The sequence below is a fragment of the Alternaria alternata genome (assembly GCF_001642055.1).
Source record: "Alternaria alternata strain SRC1lrK2f unplaced genomic scaffold CC77scaffold_20, whole genome shotgun sequence".
NCBI classification, from domain to species: domain Eukaryota; kingdom Fungi; phylum Ascomycota; class Dothideomycetes; order Pleosporales; family Pleosporaceae; genus Alternaria; species Alternaria alternata.
In genome coordinates this window covers 567600-581154 of record NW_017306209.1, presented here as the reverse complement: position 1 = coordinate 581154, position 13555 = coordinate 567600, and the positions used below count along the sequence as shown (strand labels likewise).

At 51.3% G+C, this 13555-nt stretch overlaps 4 protein-coding genes across 4 annotated transcripts; 3 read left to right on the top strand and 1 right to left on the bottom strand.

Moving 5' to 3' along the window:
* The first annotated feature begins 221 nt into the window (after positions 1–221).
* Positions 222–5450, top strand: CC77DRAFT_364501 (ABC transporter). The gene is made up of 9 exons (XM_018531388.1): positions 222–620; positions 674–1202; positions 1259–1485; positions 1538–1817; positions 1868–2101; positions 2152–2939; positions 3006–3168; positions 3231–4998; positions 5055–5450. The coding sequence occupies exons 1-9, from the start codon at positions 396–398 to the stop codon at positions 5314–5316; spliced, it is 4476 nt and encodes a 1491-aa protein (XP_018382375.1). The 5' UTR covers positions 222–395; the 3' UTR covers positions 5317–5450.
* Positions 5451–5584: 134 nt separating this feature from the next.
* Positions 5585–6543, bottom strand: CC77DRAFT_1011997 (hypothetical protein; the record flags this gene model as incomplete). Its single annotated transcript, XM_018523743.1, has 3 exons — positions 5585–6243; positions 6309–6407; positions 6462–6543. 3 exons carry the CDS (start codon positions 6541–6543, stop codon positions 5585–5587), a joined length of 840 nt encoding a protein of 279 aa, XP_018382374.1.
* Positions 6544–7142: 599 nt separating this feature from the next.
* Positions 7143–9089, top strand: CC77DRAFT_364557 (MFS general substrate transporter). Its single transcript, XM_018531389.1, has 2 exons — positions 7143–7890; positions 7938–9089. The coding sequence occupies exons 1-2, from the start codon at positions 7425–7427 to the stop codon at positions 9059–9061; spliced, it is 1590 nt and encodes a 529-aa protein (XP_018382373.1). The 5' UTR covers positions 7143–7424; the 3' UTR covers positions 9062–9089.
* A 922-nt stretch (positions 9090–10011) lies between these two features.
* On the top strand, positions 10012–13535 carry CC77DRAFT_1023713 (hypothetical protein). The gene has a single exon (XM_018525716.1). It carries the CDS (start codon positions 10056–10058, stop codon positions 13323–13325), a length of 3270 nt encoding a protein of 1089 aa, XP_018382372.1. The 5' UTR covers positions 10012–10055; the 3' UTR covers positions 13326–13535.
* Positions 13536–13555: the final 20 nt, after the last annotated feature.

Below are 13555 nucleotides of genomic sequence, written 5' to 3'. Positions count from 1 at the left end.
TCAAGGCAAGCTAAGTCACTTTCATGCTGTAAAGATGGCAACTGAGGAACATGTTCAGCTCACAACAAGTACGTAAGGCGCTACTAGTAGCCTCCTGAGGTAACCAGTGGTGTGTGTCCGTGTTACATTGCGGAGCATTGGTCTCTTGGGATCTCCCAAACGTACTACCGCGTTGTTCAAGCCCTCACCGCGGGTAGTCAGAAACACCAACGCAGGGAAATAAAGAAATCATCATTCTGCCACCGGTCCACATGATCAGCATAGTCATTAGAACCACTCGAGGAATTGTGGGGTTCCCATAATATCAACTCTCCTATCCCATTCCTACTTCCTTTAATGCTTTAATGCACCATCTACATTGCTGAACAGTCTCGACGGATTGTCTCTCGTTCGCAATGGCAGCGACTATGGACCCCGATTGTGCATTGACCGACGATACCTTTGGTCCCTATGCTGGCCCACATTGCCGTGGCGGCTTCGATCTCACTCTCCTCTTCTCCGAGGTGTTTCTCTCGATAATTCCTCTATCCTTGTTGATAGCTATCGCACCTTATAGAATCTATCGACTATGGTGGAAGGATACCAAGGTTTCGAGGACGACTCTGCTATATACCAAACTGGTATGTCATTCTCCTTGAGCTTGATTATGATGGACCTGACCTTTGTACTACAGATAGGATGGGCTGTGTTCGCTGGTTTCGAGCTTGCACTCCTCGTCATCTGGGCAAACCGACAAACACGCAACAACCGTGCCGAACTCGCATCAGCTGCTATCAGCTTCATCGGCGCAGTCTTATTGGGATTTCTCTCCTTCGTTGAGCACATGAGGTCGATACGTCCATCGTTCCTGCTCACGGTATACCTATTCTTCACCAGCATATTTGATATCGAACGCTCCCGCAGTTATGCACTCACACCCGAGCTGGACCTCGTTGCCACGGTTTTCGCCTCACGCCTTGCTGTGAAAGTATTTCTCGCCATAGTTGAAGCGCGAGACAAGCGACAGCTCCTTCTCCCAGACTTCGCCAAGAACCCAACGGAGGCTACCAGTGGTGTTTACAGGCGGGTAACGTTCTGGTGGCTGAACCCGCTCTTCAAGAAGGGATTCTCCACTTCACTGACTGTCGACGACCTTTTCCAGCTGGACAAACACTTAACAGCAGACTACCTGCACCATCTAATTGGCTCGTCGTGGGCAAGAGGTAAATTATGATTACCCTGCCTCTGTATCTACCGTCCACTAACCCGGGGGATATAGTTGCGAACGTCGGTACACATTCTCTCTTCGGAACGACATTGAGGAAATTGAAGTGGCCCATACTGGCAGTTGTTCCGCCCAGACTATGTCTGATTGCCTTCAACTTCTGCCAACCATTTCTGATCGAAAGAGCTGTCAACTTCTCCCAGGAGGCCGAGACGGCGCAGACGGCCAACATCGGATATGGATTGATTGGCGCGTACATCATCGTTTTCATCGGCATTGCAGTCAGTAAACCAATCTCGTGCAACCAGGTTGCCTCGCTAACATGCCTCGTAGATCTCCACCGGGCAATACATGCATTTCACCTTCCGATTCATCACACAGATGCGAGGTGGCCTCATCTCTATGCTCTACAACAAAGCAACAGAAGTCACGTTGACAGACATGGATCCAGCATCTTCCATCACACTCATGAGTGCTGACGTCGAGCGTATCGTCACCGGTATGGAGACTGGTCACGAGGTATGGTCTAATACACTTGAGATTGCCCTCGCAATGTACCTCTTGGAGCGACAACTCGGTGCCGCCTGCGCGATCCCTATCGGCGTTGCTGTTGGTAAGCTTCACTACAACTCCATGCTCCATTCCCCGCTAATCGCCCTCAAGTATCATTGCTCGGCTCTATAGCAGCCACTAGCTTGGTGATGCAACGTCAAGCACTCTGGCTCGAAGGCATCGAGCGACGCATTGCAGCCACCAACTCCATGCTGAACTCGATGAAGGGTGTCAAGATGGGTGGTCTTACCGAGGTTCTGCGAGACGATCTCCAGAAGCTCCGGGTTGATGAGCTAAACATCTCGAAGAAGTTCAGAAAGCTCCTCATCTGGACAATGGGATTCTGTAAGTCATCAAATCTCCGCAGTCTATGTTCATGCACTGATCGTTTATAGCTTACATCTCGCCAATCGTGTCACCTATTCTGGCATTTGCGGTCTTCTCTATCATCGCGCAAAACAGTGACGGTAGAAGCACCCTCGACACCGCAACTGTCTTTACTTCACTCTCGCTGTTCACGCTTCTTACAGAACCACTCGGGTCGCTCATCATGGCTCTTTCCTCCCTGATGGGAGGCGTCGGATCGTTCAAGAGAATCCAAGACTTTCTCACATTGGCTCCGCGCGATGAGCACCGTAAATTTCCTTCCATCTATGGTGGTAGCACAGCGTGCCTTTCAGTCGCAGGCACCGAGTCAGACAAAGGCTCTGAGACTTCTCAAAAAAGCCGTTGTTCTATCGAGGTCAAGGAGTACAGCGCTCTTGGCTCTCAGGCCATCGTCATTGAGAACGGCTACTTCGGATGGGATCCGGTCAGACAGCCATCTGGTACCTTGCAGGACATCGACATGATCGTCCCACGCGGGAAGATTACCATGGTAGTGGGACCGGTAGGGTGTGGTAAGTCAACCCTGCTCAAAGCAGTGCTCGGAGAGTTACCTGTCATGGGTGGCTCGCTGCAGGTGTCTTCCCTACGGATCGCCTTGTGCGACCAAACTGCATGGCACGTGAACGGCACAGTGCAGGAAAGCATCCTCGGTGCTGCCGTGTTTGATCAGCGGTGGTACTCGTCGGTAGTGCGGAGCTGCGCATTAGACGAAGATCTACGGCAATTGCCCCAGGGTGACCAAACCCAGATTGGCAGCAAGGGTATCGCATTGAGTGGAGGCCAGAGCCAGCGAATTGTGAGACACCCCAATATGCACCCCTCTTTCTACTTTTGGACTTTACTGACCACCACCCCTCCGCAGGCACTAGCCAGAGCAGTCTACGCTCAGAAGGACATCATCATCCTCGATGACTGCCTTAGCGGCCTTGATGGCCAGACCGAGAACCGTATATGGCACAGTCTCTTTGGTCACGAGGGACTATTAAAGCGGTGCCGAACCACAGTTCTCGTTGCGTCATCATCGGGTATGTGATATTAAGTCATTCGTCCACCTCGTCCACGTGCTAACATCTCCCTTCTACCACAGCCAAACGCGTACCTTACTCTGATCACATTGTCGCCCTCGACAAGGACGGCAGGATTTCGGAACAAGGTCCTTTCGAGAAGCTGAACAAGTCGGGAGGCTACGTGTCGGGCTTCGACCTTGCACTTCCTGACTGGGACTACCGTGCGGAGAAGCACATCTACGAGGAGCCGCCCAGGTACACCGAGCGTCTAGCCACCGACAACCAGCTCACAGAGGATGACGTGCAAGCTGAAGCGAATCGTCGTACTGGCGACACAGCCATCTACCTCTACTACATTGGTACTGTGGGCTGGATTCCTACAATCATCTTCATCTTTTCTATCATCATCTTCATCTTCGGCATCTCCTTCCCCACTGTCTGGGTGAAGATGTGGGCGGAATACAACGAGGAGAACCCCAACGAGCGACTCGGATACTGGCTTGGCATCTATGCCATGCTTGGTGGGTTGGCACTCTTCTTCCTGATGGTCAGTTGTTGGCAGCTCATCATCACCATGGTCCCTCGTTCTGGCGTCACGTTCCACAAGAAGCTGTTGGATACAGTCCTTGGGTCTCCCATGTCTTTCTTCTCTACCACAGATACCGGAGTCACGCTCAACCGCTTCAGTCAAGATCTCATGTTGATCGACATGGAGTTGCCAGTGGCCGCGCTGAACACTTTCGCCACATTCGTCCTCGTCATCGGACAGATGATTCTTATCGCTGTCGCTGCTCCCTACGCAGCTATTTCCTTTCCTGTCGTCATCGTCGCAGTCTTCTTTGTTCAAAAGTTCTATCTCCGCACATCGCGCCAACTTCGTTTCCTCGATTTGGAAGCCAAGTCACCACTCTACACTCAGTTCAATGAGATACTGGAAGGTCTAGCGACCATCCGCGCATTCGGATGGCAGAGTTTCGTTGAAGAGAAAGCAAAAGCTCTACTTGACCGTAGTCAACGGCCCTTCTACCTGCTCTTTGCGGCTCAGCGTTGGTTGACACTCGTACTGGACTTGGTCGTTGCAGCTGTTGCAACGATCCTCATAGTGCTGGTAGTCACCTTGAAAGGCAAGCTGAGTGCGGGATACGTTGGTGTAGCGCTACTCAACGTGGTACTGTTCTCTCAGAGTATCAAGTTGCTCATCTCTTTCTGGACCCAGCTCGAGACGCACATCGGAAGTGTAGCCAGGATCAAGAACTTTACCGCCGATGCCGTGGCAGAGGACTCTGAGGGCGAAGACCACATTCCGCCCGCCAGCTGGCCAAGCGCCGGCAAGATTGAGTTCAGAGGCATCGAAGCATGCCACCGGCCCGGCGAACCCGTTATCTCGAACTTTTCCCTCTCCATCAGGCCTGGTGAAAAGGTTGCCATCGTTGGCCGCACGGGGAGCGGAAAGTCATCGCTCGTTCTCTCTCTCTTCCGTATGGTCGAACTTTCCAGTGGTAGTATCACCATCGATTCCGTTCCACTTACCCGGGTACCTCGCCAAACCATTCGCAGTCGACTCATCGGTCTACCTCAAGACGCCTACCTACTTCCCGGTTCGGTTCGCCTCAATGCTGACCCCTTGAAAGAATCCGATGACAAAGCCATCATGGCTGCGTTGAAGGATGTACAACTATGGGATATCATTGTGGCAAAGGGCGATGCTGAGAAGTACGGGCACCCGTTAGACGTCGAAGTCGAGGACCTGCATTTCTCGCACGGACAACGTCAGCTCTTCTGCTTAGCACGTGCAATGCTCAAGAAGGACAAGTCAACCGTCGTTGTCATGGACGAAGCTACTAGCAAGTACGTTCATCAACCGCTTTCTTTCCAAAGGTCAATCGCTAACAATGAACGTTTAGTCTCGATGCTGCAAGTGACGCCCATGTCCAACGCCTCCTCCGCTCCAGATTCCCACATCACACCCTCATCACCGTCGCCCACAAGCTCGATACAATACTCGACTTCGACAAGGTCGTCGTCATGAACAAGGGTCAACTCGTTGAGTACGGTTGTCCTCACAAGCTACTAGACCGCCAGGGAAGCTGGTTTAAGAGTCTGTATGAAGATGTCGCAAGAAGAGGTTCTGAGGATGAGGACGAGGACGAGATCAACGTCATCTAGTGAAGGTCATTTGGTAGAAACGATACTGTGGTAATTGAGCGTAGCATTTTCCTTTCAAAATTATGCCTGGAGGCATGCGCAATTTTCTTAAGTCAACATAGGTAGCGAAAAGGCGTTGAGGTATAGTAGAGTCGATCATTCCCCTTCCATATCCATATTCATATTTAGTCTTATATCCAAACTAGACCATGAGGTCTTCAGCATATAGTTCAAAATTTATCTTGTCCTAAAAAGTGCAGCTCATCATACTTCACTTCTCCACAATCTCTTAAGCAGCAAGCGAAAGCTCCACGACTATCTCCCGGCCATGCTCTTTGAAGCCTTGCATCAGCCATTTCCTTATGTTGGCGAGGACAACCTCAGGCGTGCCCTGCACAATGGAAGGAGTGATCAGTTCGCTCTTGATGTAAACCAACCGAATTTGCTCCAAAGCCCTGCTATTGAAGATTTGTGCCATATCATACCGGCCGACAACCTCAGCAACTGTTCTCACCCTCCTCTCCTTGGCCTTGTCGGGTCTTGTGCGTTCCAGCTCAAGGAGCTGCCTTTCTCCCCACATCGAATCTGTGATGGCCGAAGTGTGTAGAGTGAAAGACATTTCTCTAAGTGAAGGCAAATTTGAAGCGAGAATTATAAAAGGATTAGACTTGCGATTGTCAGAAACACCAGAGAACCAATGGAAGCCGTTCATGTCGACTCTGAGAATGTTGTTGGCGATATTCGGTAGGGCTTTGAGCATGGCGCCAATGAAGAAGGTATCAGTAGTCGAGGCAACCGTAAAAGTGAGGAGGCGGATGTAGGGAACAACGGTGCCTTTCCATTCGCTCTCCCTGTCAGCGTGGAAGGTAACACCCTTGAGAAATTGAGGTTGACTAGGGTTGGCTTGAGGGGTGCCACTCTCAGCGGCGATATCGATAGTGAAAGGACCTGTGAAGGTAATATAGTCAGTGGATCGGAAGCAGCTTTGAGGATTGGAAGTGAAAAAGACATACCATCGCAGAGGATATTCCAGAGAGCAACATTGGCGCCTTCAGGTAGAGAAGGGGTCATATTTCTAGCTACAAAGGTACTTGCAGTCGCATCCTGGGGAACTACAACGAATCGTTAACATATATTGATACACATCAGACGAGGCCTAAACACACGGTTACCGCCACCCGAAACCGCACCCTGAAGGTTGTCATCGAAGTTGGATCTGGTAGAGGTAGATATGTCGGCGGAGTTCATGTCTTGAAGGGTTTGATATCGAAGGAGCTTTGGTGACAGGTATGATAGAGAGTATGTCAGGATGTGGTATTATGAACTGTAGATGAGAAGTTCAGGTCTAGTAGCATAGAATACTTTTATGTCGTTTCTGGATACTAAACCAGAAGAAACCACATTCACTTGCTTTCTGGTAACATGACAGGAGCGTTTGCTCTACGTGAAGGGGACATCGATGACCTTGCCATCACATGCGATTCGTCCAAGCGGTGCCGTCAGTATATCTCTAGAAGACAACAGAAGCTACGTGCATGCAACAAAGCTCCCTTCTTGCCGTTTGCGCTTTCATTCAAATCTGCTCAAGTGGCTTCATCAGACCTAACATGGTTACGAAAGCGGTGGGGTGATACCTGAGACTAAGTAACTACAGCAAACCCGTATACCCGCTATCCTCTGGGTCCATGCTTCATCGGGTAGTACTTAAACAACTGTAGGCACGAGTTACTCCGGCATACCACCAATGGCCTGATCTTCAGATTGATGGCAGCGGAGTAGTTGGTGCGGGGCGGAACTTGATAGGCTAAACTTGGCTGCTGACGTAACCTCTGCCGCATGAACGAGACGCTCGACACTCGGCGTTCGAAGGATCAACGCGACGGCCGGAGTAATCACGGAGTCGTTTCACGGTTGCAGCGTTGTCGCAAATGACAAGACTTGCCCTGTTCATTCTTCATATCCTCACCATGATCCCTAGCTAACGATACCTACTGACTCTTTGCAGCTTGCTTACTGCTCAGGTGAATTCCTTGTTTTAGCTGTCGCATCGCTCAGGCACATTGGCACAAGTGTCAGCCGTACACCCGCCCTTGGTCGCAAATCTTGCGGTACACGCACATGCCATTGCAATGGCGTTGCCCTCAGACCTGCCGCGAGCATCAATCGAAGAGAACGATGCGCTCTTGTCCCCAGCGGAATCGGCCCACCATGCGCTGCCCCAAGCGACCAAGAAGCCATGGGTGCTTCTCGTCGTCCTCATCTTCGTCATGATCGCCTTCATCGACGTAGGTGCCTACCTCGCCGAAGCGCCCATGACGCGTCTCTACGAAGCGAACCTCTGCCTCAAATACTACCACGAACAAGACCCCTCAGTGATACCTGGCGATGGAAGCATACCGGAGCAGCTATGCAAGGTGAATGTAGTGCAGCAGCAATTAGCGAGCATCTTCGGCTGGCAGGAGATGTTCAGCGCGCTGCCGGGCATTCTTCTAGCGGTGCCATACGGTACTTGGGCCGACAAGGTGGGTAGAAAGTGGATATTCATAGCGAGCTTGGTCGGAATAGAGCTCGGCTTTGTCTGGGTGCTGTTGATATGTAAGAAGGCGGACAACAAGATTGAGGTCCCGCGCTAACACCGTCAGGTTACTTCAAGTCTCTCCCTCTACAGTTGACATGGCTCTCGAGCGCCTTCACCATCATCGGCGGCGGTCCAATTGTGGCCATGGCTATCGGCATTACTATGATCTCTGACATAGCGCCCCCAGAACAGCGTACCACAATCTTTCTGTATCTCACAGCCTGCGTTCTTGTCGCGGAGATGTTGGCACCCATAATGGCAGCGAGACTTATGGAAAGTGGAAACTGGCTGCCTCTATTGCTGTCGTTAGCCATACAAATTGTGGGTGTCGTCGTGGCCTTGTTCATTCCGGAGACGCTGCATCTCCGTGACCTGCCCGAGCCCAAGGATAGCGACGACCAGATTTTTGAGCTACACCCCAAGACCAGCGACTTTTCAGTGCGAGCACAATTGCGCAACTTCCAGGCTGCAGTACATTTCCTCAAGAGCGATTGGACCTTGGCCATGGTCGTCTTCACTTTTTTGGCCAACAGACTGGGCAGACAGTGTATTTCACTTCTGGTTCGCTACGCTTCGAAACGTTACAGCTGGGAGATCAAGAAAGCCGCCTACTTGCTGTCATTCCGTGCCGCTACCAACCTTGTGGCTGTCACCGTCTTGATTCCACTAGTCAATTTTCTTCTTTTAAGGAAGCTGCATTTCCCTGCACACTGGGCGGACCTGTGGATTGCACGGGTATCTATAGTCCTTACCACCGTCGCCTTCTTCGTCATGGGTATCGCGGCGCACCCTTCTCTCCTCATCGTCGGGCTCCTTCTTTACAACATGGGTACAGGATATAACGCTGCTATGCGATCCGTGGCCATACATGTCGTTGGCGGTCAGTCGAGCCCAGATATCGGCAAACTCATGAGCACCATTGCGATGGCTGAGAGCATTGGCGCAATGGTCGCTGGGCCACTGTTAAACGAGCTGTTTCAACTGGGCATAGGTGTTGGCGGTGCCTGGTTGGGTTTGCCATTCTTGAGTTCTGTCGTAGTGTTCGCATTCATGACTGTTGTGACTTGGATCATCGATGTGGGAGACAAGGAGCCCGCTTACTTACAAGTACACACTGAGGACGAGGAAGAGAGACAAACTAGTGCACTCGAAGGTCAAGAGCTTACCAGACACAGGGACGTGTTTTAGATTTTATGCTCTAGATTGAAGATACCCCACAATTGGACAGATCAACTTTTCATTCTCAACAATATGCGCAAGAAGGCACTTTCGAGACATGCAGACAAAACACGCAGGTGTTGACTGGGGATAGCAGCCACACCTCGTGGTGGCATTCGCAGTGCTCTACGCGCCTGCTGCACAACCTGAAAGAAGTAGCGACGTGGGACTTCACATTCCAAGACATGACCATTCTCGAGGTGCGCTTTCCTGCTTAGCATGGTATACACCCTATCATTCTCCTTCCCACACATCCAGACCACATCTGTCGTACCATACTGTTGGCTGTGCCTCATTACCGCTGTTTCTGCTACATGCCGTCAACACGTCTTTAGCACTACTTCGCTACGTTGGCTGCACGCTCTTACCGCTCTACTCCACCAGACCATAGTTTTATCCTGCAATTGTGATGCTGGCTCACGCGAATAGCGATGCAGGTGTCCGTCTCCGCCGATCCAAGTCTGCGTCTACCATTCACAAGCGTCCCACTTCCATCACCGAATCACCGGATCTGGATACGATCAGAGAGCAAGCTCTAGCTGCGGCCACAGCTGCCTTTGCTCGAGCGCAGGCCCAAGATGCGGCGGAGCGCACCACAAAACGTAGCTCTGAGGTGGCAAGGTCCAAGAGCAATGCCAGCCGCAAGTCTCTCACTTCCCAGGGCAGCCACTTTCCACCGCGCGATTCGAGCTTCAGATCTCTGCAGCGCCCGAACGCTGAGCAGACTAGAAGCACCCACCGCTTGTCCCAGTCCTCGACAGAGAACACAAACCAGAACACAGAGCAATTTCCGCCCTTCTATCCTGCTCCCAGCGTCCATGGATCACTTTCCGTGCCGCGATATCTATCAACACAGTCTTCTATCACATTCAGTGAAAACGCCAGACCCAATTCCCAACCAAAGTCGTTTCGACAGAATACTTCGACTTCAATTACCTCACAACAAATACGCAAGGCACGCTCTATGTACTACGCAAGTAGTGTCCAAACTGGATCTCCGATCGCTCGACCACCCTCCAAATACCTTACAACACCGCCTCTAGTTAGTGCCAGTCCAGTGTCAGAAACCTCGTCTCTTCCTTTATCGTCCCGAACACTTCGGCCGTCACCACTTGCAGGCCCCCGCGTGCCTGTCACAGTCAAGCCTGACATGACGCTTGACATGGCACGAGATGAATATCTGCAAGGTTTCCAACAGAAGGCAGTGAAACACAAGCCGTCCATGTTTCTTCCGTCATTAAAGAAGAGACAGGATAGAGGGAAAGACAAAGGCAAGCGTGTCGCATCGGAATCCTCTTCCTTTCCGATAAGTAAACAGCACACACCCGACGAGTCGACGACTGACCTTGCTTTGAACGAAATGATATCATCCCATGAGATAAAAGAGAAGCGATCATTCTCCGGTTCTCTCAAAAGCAAGATCAAGAAAGTATTTCGGCGTGCATCGGGCAGATCAGCCAACCTTCCTGTTCAGCAGATTGATGCCAGTCGCGACTACTTTCATACTGCACACTATAACCCACCGTCCGCCAAAGATGCACTGGGCATACCCCCTCCCAATGAAGAAACCTTACACCGCATTCGTGCCCGAACGCCGTCACTCGAGGGAACTTACCCAGTCTATCTCCGATCTGGGTCTCGAAGCAATAGCACTGGAAGCAATCGCAGTCTCCATAGCGAAGCCAATGCTACAAACATATCAGCCTCTCGAGTCACAAGCTGGGGAACATCCACTACAAGCGATACGCTGACTCAACGAGCCCTGAAGCGCATGACTGTTATACACGAATCCAAGGATAGCATTGGAAGCGAGGGAGATCACAACGCTTCTGCATCTACCTCTAGACGGAAGTCGCTGCCTCTGCCACCTCTCTCCGCTTTTCGTGACCCAATGCCCATGGAGATCCTCACCGAAGAGTCACCAACGCCCGTCGATCCCAAACGCGTCTTTTCTGCGCTCATGAAAGAGATTGGGTCGTCAAAACAACAGTCGTCCTCAAGCCCTACTCAACGAACACCTGGAGCGGAGAGCGACGTATTCGAATCCAGCACGACGAAGCTATTTTCTCACCCACGAGACTTGCATTCAGGCGGCAACCGCAATCTTCGAAGCAGTATTGTATTGGACCAGAGACCACCATCACGAAGACCTACCACGTCCCAAAGTGCGCAGAGCAAGACCAGCACAATCAGGTCTTTCGGCAGGGTGATCAGGTCAACCATTCGCACCGTCACACCCATCGGACAGCACTCGTCGCCCGCTCCAGACGCCACAAGTCGCATGTATGGCTCGGAAGGAGAGCAGCAACGAGATGATGGGTTGCTTCCGTCAAACATTGCGCCAGAATCAGACGATAGCCAGAACGATAGTGATAGTGCTGAGCGCAATTGTGCTGTTCAAGTGTTTACGCCATCGACCTTGCAGATTGAGAAGCGCGTAGAAAAGGCGAAAGAACGATGGAAAACACCACTCGAAGAAGCCGAGCGCCTCCAATTCCCGCGTGAAACAGGTAGAACTTACGATATCACAACTTTTGCTCAGCAGACCCAAGGAGCAGCAAAAGTTATCATTGAACATGACATGAAAGTAGCATCGGTACCTAGGTCTGTTGATCACAACACACATAGACTTCCCGTATCTCCGAAAGCTTCCGCGTCACCAGCATCTCGTGTTGCGGCGACGCCAATGTCCCCCAGCATATATTCACGGGATACGGATGGTATCAGCATTCTCCCGAACGATAGCATCATGTCTTTTGGAGGGCATAGTGAGTTTGATCGATCTCACGATGGTGGCTCAGCAGTTGTTTCCACTAGCCAGTCAGTCAGAAGCTACGTAGTGGGCACACCCTCCCCTCAACGTCGGGGATCGACGCGTACAAGTCGGGATTGGAGGGCCTGGCTGTCGCATGAGATCTCAGGCATGGAGCTCACCAGTCAAGATGATTTGAGGATTCACGATCAATACACAACACCATCTAAGAAGACAGGACCCGATCCGATCCGCACAACTCAGACAGAGCACGAGGATACGACGGTCGTTCTTCGAGGATCTCTTGATGTAATAACACCGCGACCAGGGGCCCATGATTCAACAAAGGCAAATGACTCGCATGTTCCTCGTCACTTGGACAGTTTAGAATCCAAGTATGGTGAGAAGCGCGGCGTAAAAGCAGCCGATCTGATCGCTGAGAGATCATCGTCATCCTTGGAGATTGATGACAAGAATACTTGCAGCTATCCTACAACAGACACCAGTGACACGGCAAAGGACCATCAACCATATCAGATCAAATCAACGTCGCTTTCCAGCACGGAGCATCCGCTTGCAAAACCGAGAACCCTGGAGTCTACTCCACGCTCTTTGCTTGAGACACCTAGATCGCCTTCATTGAACGACCGATTCCCATATCTTGATACTGGCCGACGCTCGAGCAGCAACAGCTTGTCTTCTCAACATTCTAAATCACCTACCATTATGCACGTTCCAACGAAGTCTCAACCCTCGCCTAAGCTGACACCTGCTACCAAAGTCATCACTGATGCGTCCATCCCAGCCACAAATGAGACCTCAGAGTGTGTGTCAGACACTGCACTGAGAAAGAATGATGCGCAGTCTAGAAGGAAAGAGAACGTTACCCCTCCCTCGATACGCAGTCAAAAGAAGTCTATCGTGTCAACTTCGGGATTTTCGACGCGACCAAACTCGCAACATCTGCTTTGCCCGTCAACCACCCCACGTGTTTCACCTAGCATCAGTCAACACCACACACCAGAGGGGAACGAAAACAAGCAAAAACCCAGCCCAGCAGGGACTCCTTTACGTCCCCGCATTCGCGCAACCCTCCGCCCGATGTCTCCGGAGAAACTCGCTCGCCGGCCCCGTAGTGCATTCGACCTCCGTGGTGCCAACAATATTGGCCGACCCACTGTCATCGATCTGGATAATGTCTCCTCACTTCCCGGTTCAGACCTACGGCGCCCTGGACTACATGTCAAGACCTCGTCAAGCTCTCTGGCCATGAGCAAGGAACCTATTCCCGATACCATTTCTGTAGGCAGAACTATCAACACTGTACTCAATGGTGAGCGGAGTGAGAGCGTTACCCCTGGTCAACGGATGGCAGATCGGTTCTTGAAGCAGAGGAAGAGTACGCCGGCGTTGGAAGGTAGTGCAGGTAAGCTGAGAGGTGGGCTACTTTTGGTTAGGGAAGATACACCAGCTTTTCTGTGACATGTTCAACAACTAGCAAGGAATTATGTCAGTATGTGCACAAGAGATGAGGTTGGGTAACAGAGAGTTTAGCGAGCATCTTTGGGTACTGGAACATATGGATTTGGCTCTTTCTCGAATTGGATAGCAGAGCTTCTGAGTGTAGCTTCAGGGCAGCGGGCTGGTAAGGGAGTTGCCTACTTCTCATGGTATATGGTTGGCATCTGTAGTACGGTAGTATCAATGTGAGA